The 17,232-nt window shown below is 36.0% G+C and overlaps 1 protein-coding gene across 11 annotated transcripts in view; it reads right to left on the bottom strand.

The window, feature by feature from the left end:
• The window catches only part of POU6F2 (POU class 6 homeobox 2), a 329,766-nt gene that overhangs the window by 242,564 nt on the left and 69,970 nt on the right, over positions 1 to 17,232 (bottom strand). For all 11 annotated transcript variants that reach the window (XM_050320054.1, XM_050320028.1, XM_050320062.1 and 8 more), the window contains one exon: positions 9,638 to 9,809. In XM_050320054.1, coding sequence (XP_050176011.1) covers positions 9,638 to 9,803 — 166 coding nt within the window. In that variant the 5' untranslated portion in view covers positions 9,804 to 9,809. The remainder of the gene's footprint in view (positions 1 to 9,637; positions 9,810 to 17,232) is intronic.

Here is a 17,232-nt window from a genome sequence, read left to right as displayed (position 1 = left end):
TTGACTAGCACATCTCATCTGAGTAAACCTTTGCATCATCTGGTCCTTCTTTTAGTCATTGCCTCATAAAAGCAAGAAGGTGTGGGGGCTGGGGAAGGGAGAGTGAGCAGGACCAGTTGATTGAAAGATTTTTCTTCTTGTCAGCAAACATTATGAGAAGGTTCACTGTGCTGTATCCACACAGTTAAAATGAGGAGACTCCAAATAGCAATGCATCAAATCCCAGCAACAGAGCCACACAAGAGTTTCCTACAGTCTTCATAGCAGTAAAAAAAAAAAAAAAATCCCATCAACTCCAACAACTTCTGCAGATGCTTTTCTTGCTGGATATTATCCCTAAATTTACTGTGCTTATGAGAGTAAAGTATACTCAATTAGTAGAAAAAATATTTTAAGATTATTTTCATTTTTGTTTTCTTTCAGCTGTAAATTCCATTTTTCCTTCAGACAGATTTGTGAGTTGCAGTCCCAAATATTTATGATTTCAGGCAAGGAAGCATAAGAAAGGAGGAGAAATATCAATCCTGTACATTTACAATCACCATTAATCTCATAAATATCTATCTAATTTCCTTCCCCTCCCTTCAACCACTGTTGATTTCTCTAGTTATGTTTTTATTTTAGTAATAACTACCATTTATGCTCCCTAATTAATTTTTTTAATTATTTTAATCCACTCTACCTAAAAACTTCTCTGCCTTTATGGAACCTTTACTTATGTTTCAACATAGGAGGTGGAGCCTTTGCAATACACATGCAAACCTTCACGGCATAACAGAAACCCACAGGAACCCCAGGACTGGTTCAATAATTCATTGTTTGTTAAATATAAAGGCAGCATAATTACAGAGTGGTTGCTCCTTCCTGTCAGTATGTTTGCTTGGCTGATTTTAGCTCCAGAACATGAGAAGCTGTAGAGCAGTGACTATGTGAGCGAGGTGGAGGCCACGAACTGGCTTGCAAGTACTGATAGGATGAATGCCCTGTTGAAACCTATAGTCTTCCTGCATATGTGATGGACAGTCAGCTGAGACCTGTCAGAATCTGGCCTCATGTTTATTCAAAGCACTGAGCAAACATGACATCTCTGCACTGTGTGAATAAATCCTAATTGTATGCAAAAGAAAATGCAAAAACTGCCCCATATAGTATTTGCTCAAGAGATTAGACTGAACTCAAATGATTTTTCTTCCTTTTGAGTTAATACTGTGTTATCTCAAGAAATAATTACACATACTTAATAGTACAATATATTAAAGTATGCCTTAAGGTATATTAAATGAAAAACAATTCTGGTTTCTTGATTAAACAGAGGTTTTAGATCATCCTCTTCAAGGAACAAACTTCCCCAAACACTAAGCTTCAAACAAAGCATGGAAACCTAAAGAAGACCTTGACAGAGTAAAATGCATTTAAAGTAGACCTGCACAACAAGACGTTTTTAAAAGCTAGTATTATAAAAGCTAGTATTGGTTCAGTTCTATAAACTCCATGCTAGTTTTCAAAGGACTAATCTAGTTATAGATTGCTGTAGCAAATGCTGTTCTTAATACAAAAATAGTCTTTACCTCTTATTTGTGTAACATTTGAATATTTGGTGTAACACGGAATTGTTTTAGGACTCTGAATTTTTTTATTGCATTAAAATAATGTATGTCATATTTCAATCACACTGGATGGTAATTTATATATATTAAACATATATATATATAACTTTTGTAATCACTTTCAAGTAGTGTGATTATTCTGTATTGTGAAATGTAACATTTTCCTTAAGACAACTTCAAACTGTTCAGAAATTAAAATGATGGTTTACCTTTCTGAAAAAAAATATAGGACATCTGAGAAGAAAAACAAAATTCCCACTCTCCCAAGAACTCTTCTTGTATATTCTAAAATAAAAACAGAAATCCAAACAACTTTTAAGCATAGACAAGCAGGAGTTTAATATTAAGAAACATGTTTCAGAGTGACAGGGGTGTGCATTGTCTATTGATTTGGTAGATACAGATATCCCTGAATTCTAGAGAACAAACCCAATTTCAGTCTCTCTGGAAACAGCAGGCTCTACTTAGCCAGACAGGATGAGGTACTATTCTTCTCTAGATGACCTCTGCTTTCAAAATAAAAGGGCTTAGTCCTGCTTCTGAGAGCATCAAAGCAGTATCACAACATAAAGCAGGACATGTCACAATACAAATCTTCCTTTGTTTCATACTGATATTGATTGTTATTTTTATAAAGAAGAGGAAAAAAAAGGTGGAAAAAGAGAAAAGGAAGACTTTATGTTAAAAAAATATCAAACCATTTAGATGAAAAATAATATTCCTGCTGAAACATGCAAAGTATGACACATTTCATTTTATTCTGGCTTTGTCCTTGTTTAGCATGGGTTTTCTCATTTCATCATTTGAATGTAACTTCTACCTCTGAGCTTGTCAAAATTTATTTTGGAACTAGATAATGTTATTTTGATAGTACTAATGGTAGTATTAGTGGTAGTCATATAAAAAGACAGAAAATAAACCATTAGTGGAACAAACATTAATATACTGAACATGCTATTAAATCAAAGTGTAAAAAAATATAAAGCTGATCTTCCCATTCTTTGAGCAACGCTACCTAAAAATAGGGACCACAGGTAATGGATGCAACAGAAGAAACAGTTTCACAAGGAAAAAGAATTAAATGAAAGAAGAACCTACAAACGACAGAAGGAGCAAAACCTAGGAAGACAACACAACAAGGAAAACCAAGTACTACATAGGATCTTAAAGAGAAAAATGATCCACAGGAGAATGGCAACTGTTACTATGAGCTTCCTACAGCTACCTCTGCCTTTGGATATTTTTAAAAAATTTATTAACCTGACAGCAGGAATTTTTATACAGATTGCCCCCTGACGGGGCCAGTTCGGTATGAGCACTTGCTACCTCTTTGTTTAGCATAAGGAAATCAAGAGAGGTGTTAAGTGGTGCCATGTGCACATTTGGTCAAACGTAACTTCGGCCCCATCTGCCTCACCTGCAAATTTCCATGGAGAACTTGCCTAATCATTTATAGTCCAATAGAAACATCCTTTCCCCCTTCCTTCTTTTCTATGTTTGCTTCCTTTTTAACGTGCAAGTGTCTGATCTATTATTAATCTCAAAACACAAACCGGCAAGGATCTCAATCAAAGAATGTAACAGTTCTTTCACAAATTACCTGTTTACTGTCTAGTAGCCAGCAAGTCTCCTTTGAAACAGCCAGCCATTTATGTTGCTTTTAAACAAGTTTGTTGTTATTTTTATAACTTCAAAGTCAGGGAGAAGAAAGATTTAACTAATTAAAAATGAACCATTTGTCATTCAGTCATACCAACTACATACTGGGATTTAATTCTTTTTTCCCCTCATTCTCTAATGTTATTCTGTGTACAAATACAGAAAATCAGACTTCAAGCCATTTAAGAAACGCATAACATATACTTTAGCAAAGAAGTAATTTGAAATTCAGGAGAATAAACAGAATTAAAAAAAAAGGAAATACAATTAGCTTTTCTCTACTCAAAATATCTTTTGTTGTTTGTTTGATTTCTTTTAAAATAGGCTGTCTTTGTCATAATTCAGGGACAGCAACAAGAGACTTCTTTATTTCCATACAGGCAAGGGAATTTAAAAGTGGGGCTGCAATATTTGTCCTTCATCAGCCCAATATTGCTTTCATCAAATGTTAAGGAGCTAAGACTCCAGTCTCCTCAGAGTCGAAATGCATGTGCTAGCATCACCACTGCCTGAGATACCTGCAATACCTAAGCACAGCAGGAACGCTGAGCTGAGGATGGATTTTCTGTCTGACCATCGCATCGTGCTTTGTGTTTAAATAGTCATAATATTTTTTTAGGCTTAAATGGGCATTTACTCCCCATTCACAAGTGCATGTCCCACTGACAGAGTAAGAACTCTGCCAAGAAACCAGACAATAACATTATTCGGAGTAGTTATTCAAGTCCCTAACTGTTTGCAAATACATATTTAAAAATGTTCATGTCAAATATATCCTTTGGAAATAACAATCAGTCACACAGCCAGATCTCCAGGTTCTTTGAGAACTTATTCATTATTTGAACAAGACACTATTACATTTTAGAAAAAAGGTTTAAAAGCCTGTGTGATGACCCAGTTCTGTAAACATGCCACCCATTAATATTTCTCCCTGGCACAGTCTTTGTAACGAAAAAGTGTTCCTAATCCACAGATTACTTGCTTTAATAAAATATCACACATTCAAGCACTAGCAGAACCAGTCCTATGACACGGATAACTAACTTATAGTGTCCCACAACAAAGCATCTGCAATGTGGAAATTACTGAATAAAATTATGTGAAGAGACAAGAATCTTTATATGCAGATTGAACATATTTCAGAAGTTTGCTACATCTAAAAAAAGGCTCTGATTTGTTAATACAGAGACCACTTGGGCCATGAACTTCACTGTCAGTACAGCGAGCTTTAAAATGCACAAAGAGCAACAAACACACATTGCTTTCTTCCACTGAAATTACCGAACCTTATCAAAGCGTTCCTGATGGACAGAGATCTCTTATAGGCCTTTAAAATTTGAGCATATATAACCAAACCACTGAGAACCATTCTTAAATACACTGATGAAAGAAAAGCTCATAGTCTGAAGGCCCCCACAGGCTAGATACACTGTTAAGGATGATAATGTGAGCTTCCTTACAGCAACCTGGCAATGACCTCTGCTTTGACCTGTAGAGACCAACGTCTCAAGAGGTGAAAGACAATTTAGTCCTTTATCCTTTGTAACTGAAATTATTCTAGTGCCATAAATTCTAATCAAGGCAACTCCAATTTAAAAACAAACAAACAACAACAAAAAAGAAAAATATATATTTCTTTACAGAGTAATACAAAGGATCTACTAACAAAACATAATCAGCTAGAAACAACTTCTACCCTGTTTCTCTGCAGCACGTATGGCTATACAGAAAGATGCACACAGTTCTGTAACATGGGTAACAAAATGGGAAAGGAAAATAAAATCCCAAAGCCAACACAGGGGTTTGAAAACAAACCCTTGTTTATGTAAATGTGTGCAGATTCATTTAACTCCCATAACCCCGCTCCATATTTCAAGCATACACAGCATTAAGAAAAGATCAAAAGCCTGCTAATGAACCAAAGAAAACCACAGTCCTCAGATCCAGCCCAGGAAACCTAAGATTTAATTTCACTGGAACAAAACCTTGCCAGCAAAGTAAAAAAAAAAAAAAAAAAAAAAAAAAAAAAAGGTTAGCAGTCAATTTTTTTTTCTGTCTGGCAATAATTAAATAGGAAACACTTGTGTTCCACAATTATAGCCTTGGTATTTCCCTAACTATATACTTACACCATTATTTATTTTGATAAGTTTGATGCAAAGAACTACAGACTCAATCTCAAAGAGCAACTTTTTACAGTACAGTAAAATTACCTTAACATGCAAGTGCACTTCCAGCATTTTTTTAGCATCACCTAATTATGCTACAAATTACCATCAATAAAGGATTAATTAAGGACTAACTCCAGGAAAGTCAGACTGAGTCCACAGGGGCTTTTGATGCTTGGACTAGCCACTTCAATCTTGGGATTTTTACTGTACAGAGAATTTTATATACGACACGCCCCAGGTGTCTATACCAACTTTTCAATCTCAGCAGTTTATTACACAGATAAACATGAAAGGAGTTCTTCTTCTTCTAAGGGTTTTTCAGAGCAATATTTCATAACGTATACTAAACTTGTTTGAAAATACAGTATAAAATGGCAACTAGGATTAATTACCTTAGGATCAAATCCCAGTGTTCTTAATCAAGAAAAAATACTACTTAACACTAACAAAAGCTTTCTCTAGTTAGTGTCGTGGCATTTGGCCTGGGTTACTGTTTTGAAGCATATTGCAGAGTAAGGCAAGTTGATTCAAAAATGACACCACCTGGAATGTCAAGCACCAGACTCAGTTTTTCTGTTTCTTAATTACATCCTACGGTTAAAATAGGAGATATTACTTCACAAATATTTTAAAGATTAAATAATACACCTTATATACTGTACAGCAAAACAGTGGTTTCTGCAACCAAAGCACTGTAGCTGTGTTAACTACATATTTCAAAACTGTACTTCTGAGCTAGAGTGTTTCAGGATAAAGTCCTTTACCAATATTTTGCACTTCAGAAAGTATTACTGACCATTTTTTCTACTATTTTCTTGTTTCATATGACTTCAGTATCAAAAGTCTTTTGCATGCAGATATGCGGATTCCAAAAAGTCCACTGGTATAAAAGCAGAAGTGGAGGATTACAGAACCCCAGACTACAGGACAGATTCCCTTTCAAAAAGAAACAAATTTTTAAAAAAACAACAAAAACAAACAAAACAAAAAACCCAATCAAATCACCACCGGCAGGAGAAAGAAAGCCGGCAAACAACAAGCAAGCACAGCCCCTTTATTCACAGCTGCTCCTGTCATTACTCATTGGTAACAACTGCACCACAGTGACAAAGTGCATCTTCCCAGACACCTGTACACCCGTTTCAGGTGGGAGCTATTTCAGATCATCAGAAACTACTTATGCTGGTATTTCTGAGACTCAAAATGCTGCAGAATTCATTTGCTTTGTCACTGATAGCAAAGCACCCAGAAGAGAAACAAAAGTTTACCGCGTCTTTTCAAAAATAAGTACAATTAATTGTACTCCTGCACTTCCCTCACTGGTATCAGGTACCAAAGAGGTGCCATTTTTACAATGCGTTATTTGCTACCAAACCAAAAAATAAATACCCACTGTTTCTCTGACATGCAGTGAAATACCAAAACAAGGAAGCATGAGAATAAGGAGGTGGATTTTAGGAAAAGGTACAGGCAAGCAGTACAGTTGTTTGCAGAAGTAAACTCATCCATCAAAAAAAGCTAAGCAGAATGTGTTCAGTAAAAGAGAAGAAAGCTCTTCACATCTCATCATTCAACTCTGTTCATCTGTGTGAAAACAAGACTCGTGAAATATCGCTAACATCAAGAAGACACTCAAACGTTGGTCATTCATTCCAACTAAATCAGTACATGATTTTCACAAATTTTTCAAAAAACATGAAAGCATCAGTGTAGAAAAACTTTGTTCTCTATAGACCTGTCTCCTCTCCTTGACTTTCTAAAATGCTCCTCCCTCTCCTGCTTAACAAATTTGGGGAAATTTTCCGCACAGCATGCATTAAATGTTATATTGTAAAGAGAAAATTTTTACCTCTGAGTACAAGAAAGAAAGTTGGAGGAGAAAACTGTCATTGTCTATGCCAACATCTGTCAATAAGTTCACAATAATTTCAGAGACTACAAAAAAAGTCCAAAGTATGCATTCCTAACATGCTATTCATAACATTAAACAAAGAGAAACAACTATAGACTGATGGTCTTTATTTATGTATCAGAGCTTTAAACAAAACTACACTTATTTATTTTTAGTCTTTACTGAAAATCTGTCTGAAGGGATGCATCCGTGACATAATGGCTAATCATCTCACTTTACATTTGCTCAGTTTGATGCTCAAATTTATCAAAATAGGCCCACTGTTATTTATTTTTATGTTCTCAAAGTTGCTAAAATTAATTGACAAGAGTTGCTGCTAATAGCATCTGTCATAATTTTAACAAAACCTCAATAAATGGTTCATAAATGTTCATAAGTTCATGCTGAAGCAGTTGAACTATTTCTCCTACTTTTTTTCCTTGGGAACATCTTTTTAGCAGAATAAGAATCAGGCTAGCAAACATCTTACACTCGCCAATACAAACAGCACAATATATTAGTTTGTAGCCTTTTCAATAATGCTTTTAGGGACATAAATTATATTTTCAGTCCAGAAAGCGACAAGATATGCTTGCACATCATTTCTGTACCACACACAGCAACTCTAATGAAAGTATCTGTGTATATTTCACTACCACTGTAGAACACCCAAATGACAATGGCTAAAAAAATATCCTACCCTTTATTAGAAGACTTGCCTGATTTAAAAACAGCAGACATTGTCACTATTCTCAAATTAAGAGCCCACTTTTTGCTTTGTATATGCCTTGCTATACTTAATAGATCCATCCTAAACATTTGAGCAAATAAAATATAAACAGAGCTGAAGATACTTACACTACTCTACACAACTAATAGCCCTCTGAATTTTACACATCATAATTATTTCCTGGATGAAATAGGCTAAAATAATTATTATATGATTTTTGAACATTCAAACTGCTAATAGAAATTATGTTTTCCATGGAAACAATGATTACTAAGAGGTTGTTTAAAATGGATGTGATATTCAGTAATGGTCATTACTGCAATCGAGAAATTAAATTTTAGGATTTTTAATTATTATGATTTTCCCATATCTGTACTGAAGTTATTTAGTCAAACATTTTGTACTGTATCTTTCAGCAATGGGTAAAGAACATTTTAATATAAAATTGCATGTATTCCTTTGTTTTAAAAAAAATCTTGCAGCTGTTACTGTAGCTGGAATACTGAAATCTGAATACTGCTACAGATTTCCTTACAGATTATGAAATCAAAACTTGAACCTTAGAAAATGGGCTCTCACTGTCACTCCCTTAAAGCTGCATTCTCTTTGAACAAGATCTTTTTCCCTTCAACTTCCACCTATAGAATAATGAAAAATAAGGAAAAGCTCCATTTCTATTAAGGTTTGTCTCAGGTCACAAATGGAAATAACTAAAAAGGACTCTTTCAGGAGTGCAGTTCCTCTAAACCCAAAATGTCACTCTGTACCATACAGTGCTGCTCCAGCTCAGACATCTATCAACATCTATCACTCAAGCACGCACCTCAACAGCTCTGCTTCCTTTTCTGATTAGAGATCAGAGTTGCTTGAGTTGGCTTACAGGGTGTCATCTGTTTGAATGACAGATGTCTGTGTTGGAGTGCCACTCTTGCTGCTTTTGTTTTGATTGTGAAAGGTTAAACTTATCTGGCACGATTTAGAATATTCAAAAATAAATAAAAATTGAAAAGGTAATTTTTCTTTCCACAGGGTTGAAAAGAAATATTTAATTTCTAATTTTAATTCCAAAAACCTTAGCTCCACATACAGTACCATTGCTAGTCTTTGTTTATTCAGTACAAAGTGTTTTCTGTGAGAATGTTTTGGTTCTCTTCAGCCAGTTTTATTTTTTACCATTTAAAATTATAACTTTTCAGTTTAATCCAGCCTCCAAAGAGCTGGTAGCATGTGAGACACACCAGCATCTAATGCAATAAACGTTAATTAAGTACTTAAAATGATCCCCCTCTATTATTTTATATTAGAGTCCACGAATCTGAAAAAAAAAGACAAAACATCTGCAACATGCATAAAATATGCTCGTTGTTAACAAAAGTTTTCAGGACTGACGCTGTCATTCTGGTAACCAGTTGCAACGGGAGCAGAGGGCTGTACGCTTGCATGCTCCAAGCTACTCCTTCCTACTTACAAGAAAATTGAGCGAACAGGAAAAAAAAAAAAAAAAAAAAAAAAGAACATGGGGAGATTGCTCTTCCGGACAACATGGTAGCAGTGAAATGAAATACCTAGACAGACTTACCGAAGAGCTTGCTGGGAGTGTCCTCGCTGTCATTTGATTCCACAGGCGCAAGCAAGGGCTCATTCAGCTCGTTGTCTGAAGTAGCTGCCTTGTCCTCACCTCTCAACTCTGCATTCATTTCACTCCGCAGTGACAGCAAGGGCTTACTGACTTGTCCAGCTATCATTGGATCCTAGGATGGGGGGAAAAAAAGAGTGAGGGGGGAAAAAAAAGTGGCAGCTTTGGTGTGCGTATACTGTCTCTTCCACTCCCTCTCTTACACACACACACACATACACACTCTCTCTCTCTCTCCCTCTCCCTCTCTCTCTCTCTCTCTCTCTCTCTCTCTCTCTTATCTCTGGCTGCTCCTGCTGTTATTGCTGGCTGCAGTCAAGTGAAGAGCTATTACAGATCCAATGAGTTTTCCATTACTCCCCACCCTATTAAAGCTCAACTAGCATGTGAGAGATTCAGGATGCTTTGGAGAAAAACTTCTATGAAAGCAACATAACCAACACAGCTTTAATTGTGGGATGTGCTTTTTGTGTGTGTATGTTTTTACACCTCACCCTGTCCTTAACATAGTAAGAAAAGAAATTCCTATATGCTCCAATGCTATGGAAGAGGAGCACCCTGTGAGCGTATAGTGATTTAAAGAAGCATCCTCAGCTGTACAACATTAACAAAATCAAATACACAGTTTTTAGTATTCCATCATATCTATGAAAATACACAGCATAAAATAGCCATTTCATTACATATATTTAACAGAGTGACAGATTTCTAACTATTCCTGTCTCTGGGATACTATGCTCCAAAAGTCCATAAACACACAAACACACATTTTTCTTTTGAAAATAAAAACCACACAAGAAGTTTGCTAAAAGATAAAATTAGGGAAGATACTTACACATACAGTTTGCAATTATTCTTGTGTTTGCGACATCATATCCCACACAAAACATTACACATACATATATACATTTAAGTTTTTTCTTGATGATTTGAATCTGTTTTATCTTCTGCTCATTGAGGACATTTGAGGGTCAGGCATTATTTCCAAGCACACTCAATTATTCGATTTGTAAACTAATAAGCATAATACCATGACAGCATGGAAAGCAGAGTAAAAAAAAAAACTGAAAAAAAGAAAAAGAACAAGTGACCTTGTTGCTCTCTCTGGCAGCTATTTATTGCAAAGTTCATGCCTAAATGGTTCTTATGCAGAGAACAGGTGACCAGCGAGCAAGTAGGTTGGCTAGCATGTTCCCTCTGTCCCGTCCTCACATTGGTCGATGTTTGCCTATGGGTTTTTTAATGTATTCATGTCTGAAAAGTGAATTTGATATGACACATGATAATCTATGAAAATGTTAATCAATACAAATAGTTTAAGCTGTCATCAAATGCACTTCTTTAGTCAATACTCATATTGCCGAAAACAATGTCACTGTCACCAGGGCTTAATTTGCACAGCACTTAAATATTGGACTCTGTGCATCAATGCACTCCTCTTCAAATACTGTAGGTAAACACATTTTCTTCCTATTTAAGGCTGAAGCACTCAGCACGCATTTAGTTGAGCCGAATCCTCCCTTTTGAATACCTTGATAGGTCCACTGGAGGGCAAAATTAATACTTAATTGAATCTCACAGTCATCAAAATAATCAATACTTTTTTATTATTTATTCTTTACAGTCTGTTGACTGTTTCAAACCTCTGAGGGAATGGTGGAAAGGATTCATGGCTTTGAAACACTGTCATTTAACAAGGTAATTTTCAGTGGGGCATTAGAGGTTGTGAAACATATAATAAAACAAAAATGGTGGCTTATAATGGGAAGAAAGAAAAGAATTATATTTCTGCCATCTAACAAAACAGGATAAATAAAAAAAGCAAGTGCGAGCAGGAGAGGGAGAAAGGAGGGGGAGAGGGAGAGAAAGACTGGCTTTTGAAGGGTTTTATCATATCAAGAGCAGAGCTGAGCTTTCATAATGCTGACATTTCTCATTCTGACAATCCTAAACAAGTGGAAAGGATGAGATCGCAGATATCATCTTTCATCACATTCCCCAGCTTAAGAACCAACATGACAGCTTCTCTCCCTTTTACACTGTTAATTACTAAATAAAATACTGCTCTCTGTCAGCATTAGATTATTGCAGATAGCAACCACAAACATTACTCCATTGTTTTGTTTTGCCTTTTTTTTAAAACCAGTGATACCTACCTTGAACTCTTCAGAAAATAAATTAGGCTTGTGTCTACATATTGTAAATATATGAAACATAATCAATTTAATCAATGTGGTCAATCCATGTTATTGTCAGGTTAAATTGCTGGTGATTTATTAACGTTTCATTTACTGTGTTTATTAGGCAGCAACAATCTGAACATTTCTTAGATGTTTCTGGAGAGAAAACAGAAGTCAAGAGATTTCTTCTGCAGACACCATAAAAAAAACTCTGACTTGTTTTACCTCACATTCATACTGCACTGTGGACAGTCATTTACTGAGGTGGAAACATTTGTTTGTTTACTTTCATATACTAAATAATGTATTTTAGCAGATTTTGCAGCTAAAGGTCATTGTGAACACAAACAGCACTGTTTCGAAGTCTGTGCTGCTGCTCTCAGTTTCAGCTATTCAGAACTAACATCAAGATTTGATACTAACCTCCATAACAGTTGTGAATCAAGACAAAATTTGACCCTTTTCATCAGAGTGGTTTGGGGAGGTTACTAATCCTGTCCTAATCTGGGGACTAACAGGTATTTAATAGTGGACGCTGAATCAGTGGGATTCTAGATTAAGTCTAAGTTGCCAAACTCTGAAGTTGAATACACAAAAAATGGGAGGAAGAAAAATGTGGGAAATGTGGCAGCACTGGGAGAATCCTCAGCCCTTAGATATACAGCACCTTCAGTGGGGCTAAGATTTTACTTGTTATATATATCAATAATTTGGCCTCATCTGGAGTACTTTGTTCATTTCTGGGTAGCCCATCTAAGAAAGATAGATCAGAAAAAGGTGCATTAAGATTGATAAACTGATGGAAAAGATTGTGAATGTTTACAGAAAAGTGTGACTAAGAACGAGCATGATCAAAGGATAAAAGATAATAAATGGCAGGGAAAAAATGTAGATCAGGAACTGTTCACCTTACCTCATCCGAGGAGAAAAGATGTCTCCACTGAAATGGGAAAAAGTCATAAATCTAATAATAATAAATGATACTTTTCTAAACAGTAAGTGGTGGAAAACCTGTGGAACTCACTGCTGCAAGGTATCACTGAGACCCGCACCGCACTAAGCATCAACATAGTCAGTCGCATGGCTGGGCAGACTCTTAGCAGTGAATTTAAAATAGCTTTGCAAACACAGAGGCAAGGACTATAAAAACTGAAATAACACAAACTGCTGCCGCCTCCCTCAGACAGTACCAGAACCTGTAGTTAACCCCCAGAGTAGCTCTCTCTGTCAGATGGTAAATGAACAACAACTTTCTCTCTAAGCAGACGGATTAGATACTGCCCAAATTTCTAGTCTACATGAAGACTAAATAAATCCCTTAAACGATGGGTTAAGGGAAGGTTTGTTTCCTTGAAAAACTTATTTTAAAAAGGACATTTTTAAACTTCAGGTTATCTCCTGACCTTCGATTACTTTCTGTGCCTAAGAATGTGTCTGTTCTGCAGTGAATTATGCGTGATTAAAAACTATTGCTTTTATAAAAGATATAACAAATCCTAATTCCAGTGTACAGCAAGTGGCCTAGTCTGCAAAATCCCTTGGTGAACAGAGGGATTGTTCCTATATTTCCCAATGGCCTCCCTAGAAAAAAATCCTGGAGTAATTACTGTGACAGCTGCAGGCACAGCAGTCTTCTCTTCTGCCCTCCTACAGGTCCATTCCAGAGAGGACCCACCACAATGGAGTGGATACATTGAGGCAAGGACTTGAGTACACATCTTTTATGGCTAATACTGTCAGGATCTGTTCTGCTGCACTGGATGTCTGTTGGCTTGATGCTCAGCATTTGCTTTTTGGAAGGTGTTATAGGTCAGATTACACTTTGCACTGTAACACAGACCCTTCCATTGACTGACAGACACACAAAAGTTTAAGCTTTTCATATGCAAAATTGAAAAGTCTAAGAATGCATAAACCCGGCAAGATGAACTTTGTAAAAAGGGTTAATATGCTTTAAGTAAGAGGCATGGGAACATAAAAGGAATATAATGCTTCAGAATTTCAAAGTTCTAGTTATGAGAGAACTAAGGAATTACAATTCCTTTATTCAAATATACCTGTATATACCAGACACGTACTGACAAATTTTGCACACATCTCTTGCAGATACTAATATAACTTGTCATCTATTTCTTGTCCAACTAGCACTGGTATTTCCAGACTTGCCTGTTTTCTATGAGATTTCCCTGACAGCTTTGTGCTGCAAGTGGTCCTCCCTGCTGTGTGTCTCCCTTAAGGGTGGCTTATACCCTCTGTAATTCAGCTGCAGTACCTGCTACACCACTGCTCAGCTCTGCTGCTCCCTGATGACTTAAACTGGCTGTTGGTCTTAATTTAATACTAAAAATCATGTAGATTTGCCAATGCAAATTACAGTTCTAGTAACACACCCTCTTTTAAAAGCCAAAACTTTCACTTTTTTCTTATCTGCAGCACTGCAGGAAGTATAGGAGAACATTTATCACCATGTTAAAAGCTTCGCCTTTGCACTTTAAGGGTAAAGGTGCAGCTTCAAAGCCAAACTATTTAGTAATCCAAGAGCTTTTAAAGGAAACTGTATGGGTTTTGTGTCAAACATGCCCTAGGCAGAAGCCTAAAAATAAGAGAATTAATTACTTTTTTCCTTAATGCAGGACTTGGGTGATAAAGAGCTTTATAATATACTGATTTAGCCAGTGGTCTAAATTTTGTACTTACTTCACCATAAACATTGTTGCTCTGAATGTAATTACTTTTTAAATTTTAGTTCAGAGAAAAAGTAAAATCCTCTGGTTTGCTTTTTATTTTGCCTTTAGTTTGATGTTACTTTGCATGGACTTTTTTTTCCTTGTTTAGAAGTACTTGAAATCAATTTTCTGATTTTGGTCAAAATATGAAATAAATCCCATTTCCTCCCCTTCCTCCCATGTCCCTCCCTCCCCTCCCACACCCCAATCCTGATCTGTGCAGGCTTCTGTTTGGGACATATACAATGAATTTGTTTGAGAGCAAGCACAAAATTTCTAATAAACATAAAATTTACATTGTTCTAATGAGTTATTATTGTAACGACTACAGTAAAAAATTATTCAAATTGTAGCTTTTCAATTTTTTTAATCAATATAGAGCACAATCATAAACTTACATAAAGTCATTCTAAGATGTAACTTAGCTTTATTTTTGAGTGAGGAATGCATTAAAAACACTCAACTGGGAAAGGATAGGTTTGGGGTTTTTTTCAAATGCCAGTACAATTTAGGATTACCTTCCCTCTTGGTCCTCTTATGAAATAGTCCTTCTTACTTCGTTTTATTGCTTCTACAGGTATTAATTTTTTTCCCATAAATATTTCTCACAGACAATCTTCTTTGATTCTTTCTTCTTTAAACATTGTTTTGTCTGTTGTCACTAATGTGCTGATATTTCCATTCCAATCTATCCACAGTGTGGTTTATGCAAATTACTTTAAATCAACCTTTCATCCCCTGCTAGCCTCTGACCATTGCTACCTGCTGGCTGTCCCTTGCTTAGAAAAGTTACAGAGAAAATCTGACCATTTTCTTCACAGCCACATCTTTAGATAGATGTTATAAGCAAAACAAACAAAACTTCTGATAAACAATCACTGATCTTCCCTCACTACTTTGATCTTGAACTTTATTTACTGCATTACATATTTGCTTCTCTTACTCATATTACTCATATTTAACTTACTATAATCTGCCTCTCCATCTTACAGCAAAAAGCTGATATATCCCCAACTCATCTCACTCAATATGAATATTCTTACCAAAAAGAGTCTACACTTTTTTTCATCTAGAATAGTATTTATTCTCCTCATTAAAATCTCTGTAGGAGAAAAAGAAAGTTCTTTTTTTCTCCCTTTTCTCAATAATAGTGTGATTTGGGGCATTTTATTTTTCCAGTAATTCTCATCTTTACATGTATTGCCCAAGTTGCAGTTATAAAAGAACAATTTCTAGTTAAAAAGAACGTAGCTCATTAACTAACCAATGCTTAATTATAATGGCCAGTCTTCGCGAGCGAAGATCCGGGGAAGGTCTTTCCACCTTCCAGCCTGCGCATTGGATTTTTTAGGTGAGACACAGTGTGCGCGGAACTGAGCCCACCCTTTAATCCTAAGGTTCATCTGCCGGGGCCAAGCGAGCTTGGACGGTGGCAGCGAGGTCCTTAGGACGTAGGTGGGTTGCCTTTAAGGGCTAACGAGCCCCCCCTGCCCGGGAGTGGCCCTGACCGGGAATCGAACCCGGGTCTCGGTGGTGATAGCGCGGCGCCTTTACCACTAGACCACCAGGGGCTCCGCTTAATTATACTCTTTTTATTAATAGTACTGAACTATGATTAACAATTTAATTTGGAAAATTACAGAAAATATCATTGTTCATGTTTTTTTCTTTCACTCAAATATTCTTCTCAGGTTAAGCAGTAATGGTAGAATGGTCTCCTTCATTTATTTACTTAATTTTAAGTTTCCTGGAAACTGGAATGGTTAGTGGTAGTATAACAAAGATTCTGACAGAAAAAAGAATTTTCAGAAACTCATGGAGCTTTTAATTGTTGCTTTGAATTAGTTTTATTTCTTTTTTAAAATAAATTTTAAATGGCCAATGTCCCTTGAATTGCTGTGTCTTGAGATTGAGGTACTACAATGTGTTTTCAAATCATACAAAAACATCCCTCACTAAACCTATTTTTCACCCTATTTAACTCTTTTCCCTAATGAAATTGTTGCACCTATTTCTTACGCCTATTAAGAGCAAGCTGAAAGGTTGTCAAGAGAAGTTCTAGTCAATTTGCTAGTCAGTCTAGCTAGAGGCTGCAGGATGGGAAGAGACACACAACAGCTCCATCTTAGCAAATAGCTAGGTCACCACTTATTTTATAATCAGTGTGGGTTTATTGCTCTAAAAGTACCCCAGCAGTTATGCTACAATCCTCAAACAGGAAAGAAAGGCAAATGATGTTGATTTCCCCAGAGAAAAAGTGGGGAATAGTAATTCATTGTAGGAGACTGCTCCATCTCTGGTCCAGAAAAACCATTTCTGGATCCTGCTGGGAAAGAAATACCTGCATATTTTGTGTTTTTCCTGAGCCACATGACACTAATGCCAGAGTACATACAGCACAGAAGCTTAACTCTAAATGTTGCTCATAACTCCTAGAGTTGACTTTAATGCTCCTGATACAGTTATTAATCTGATTTAAGATTCACGTTGCTCTTCTTGCAAATAATTTCATCCTTGGAGTTTTGTACCACATACAGGGTGAAGCTATTCAAAACTTTATTAATTAGATAACAAGAATTTTAATTTTGGTCTTGACCCAATTATAATAATTCCCCATTTAAATAATAATTAC

This window comes from Myiozetetes cayanensis, unplaced genomic scaffold (assembly GCF_022539395.1).
Source record: "Myiozetetes cayanensis isolate MyiCay16 unplaced genomic scaffold, myiCay2020 scf1, whole genome shotgun sequence".
Taxonomy (NCBI): domain Eukaryota; kingdom Metazoa; phylum Chordata; class Aves; order Passeriformes; family Tyrannidae; genus Myiozetetes; species Myiozetetes cayanensis.
This window is presented reverse-complemented; position numbering and strand designations above follow the sequence as displayed.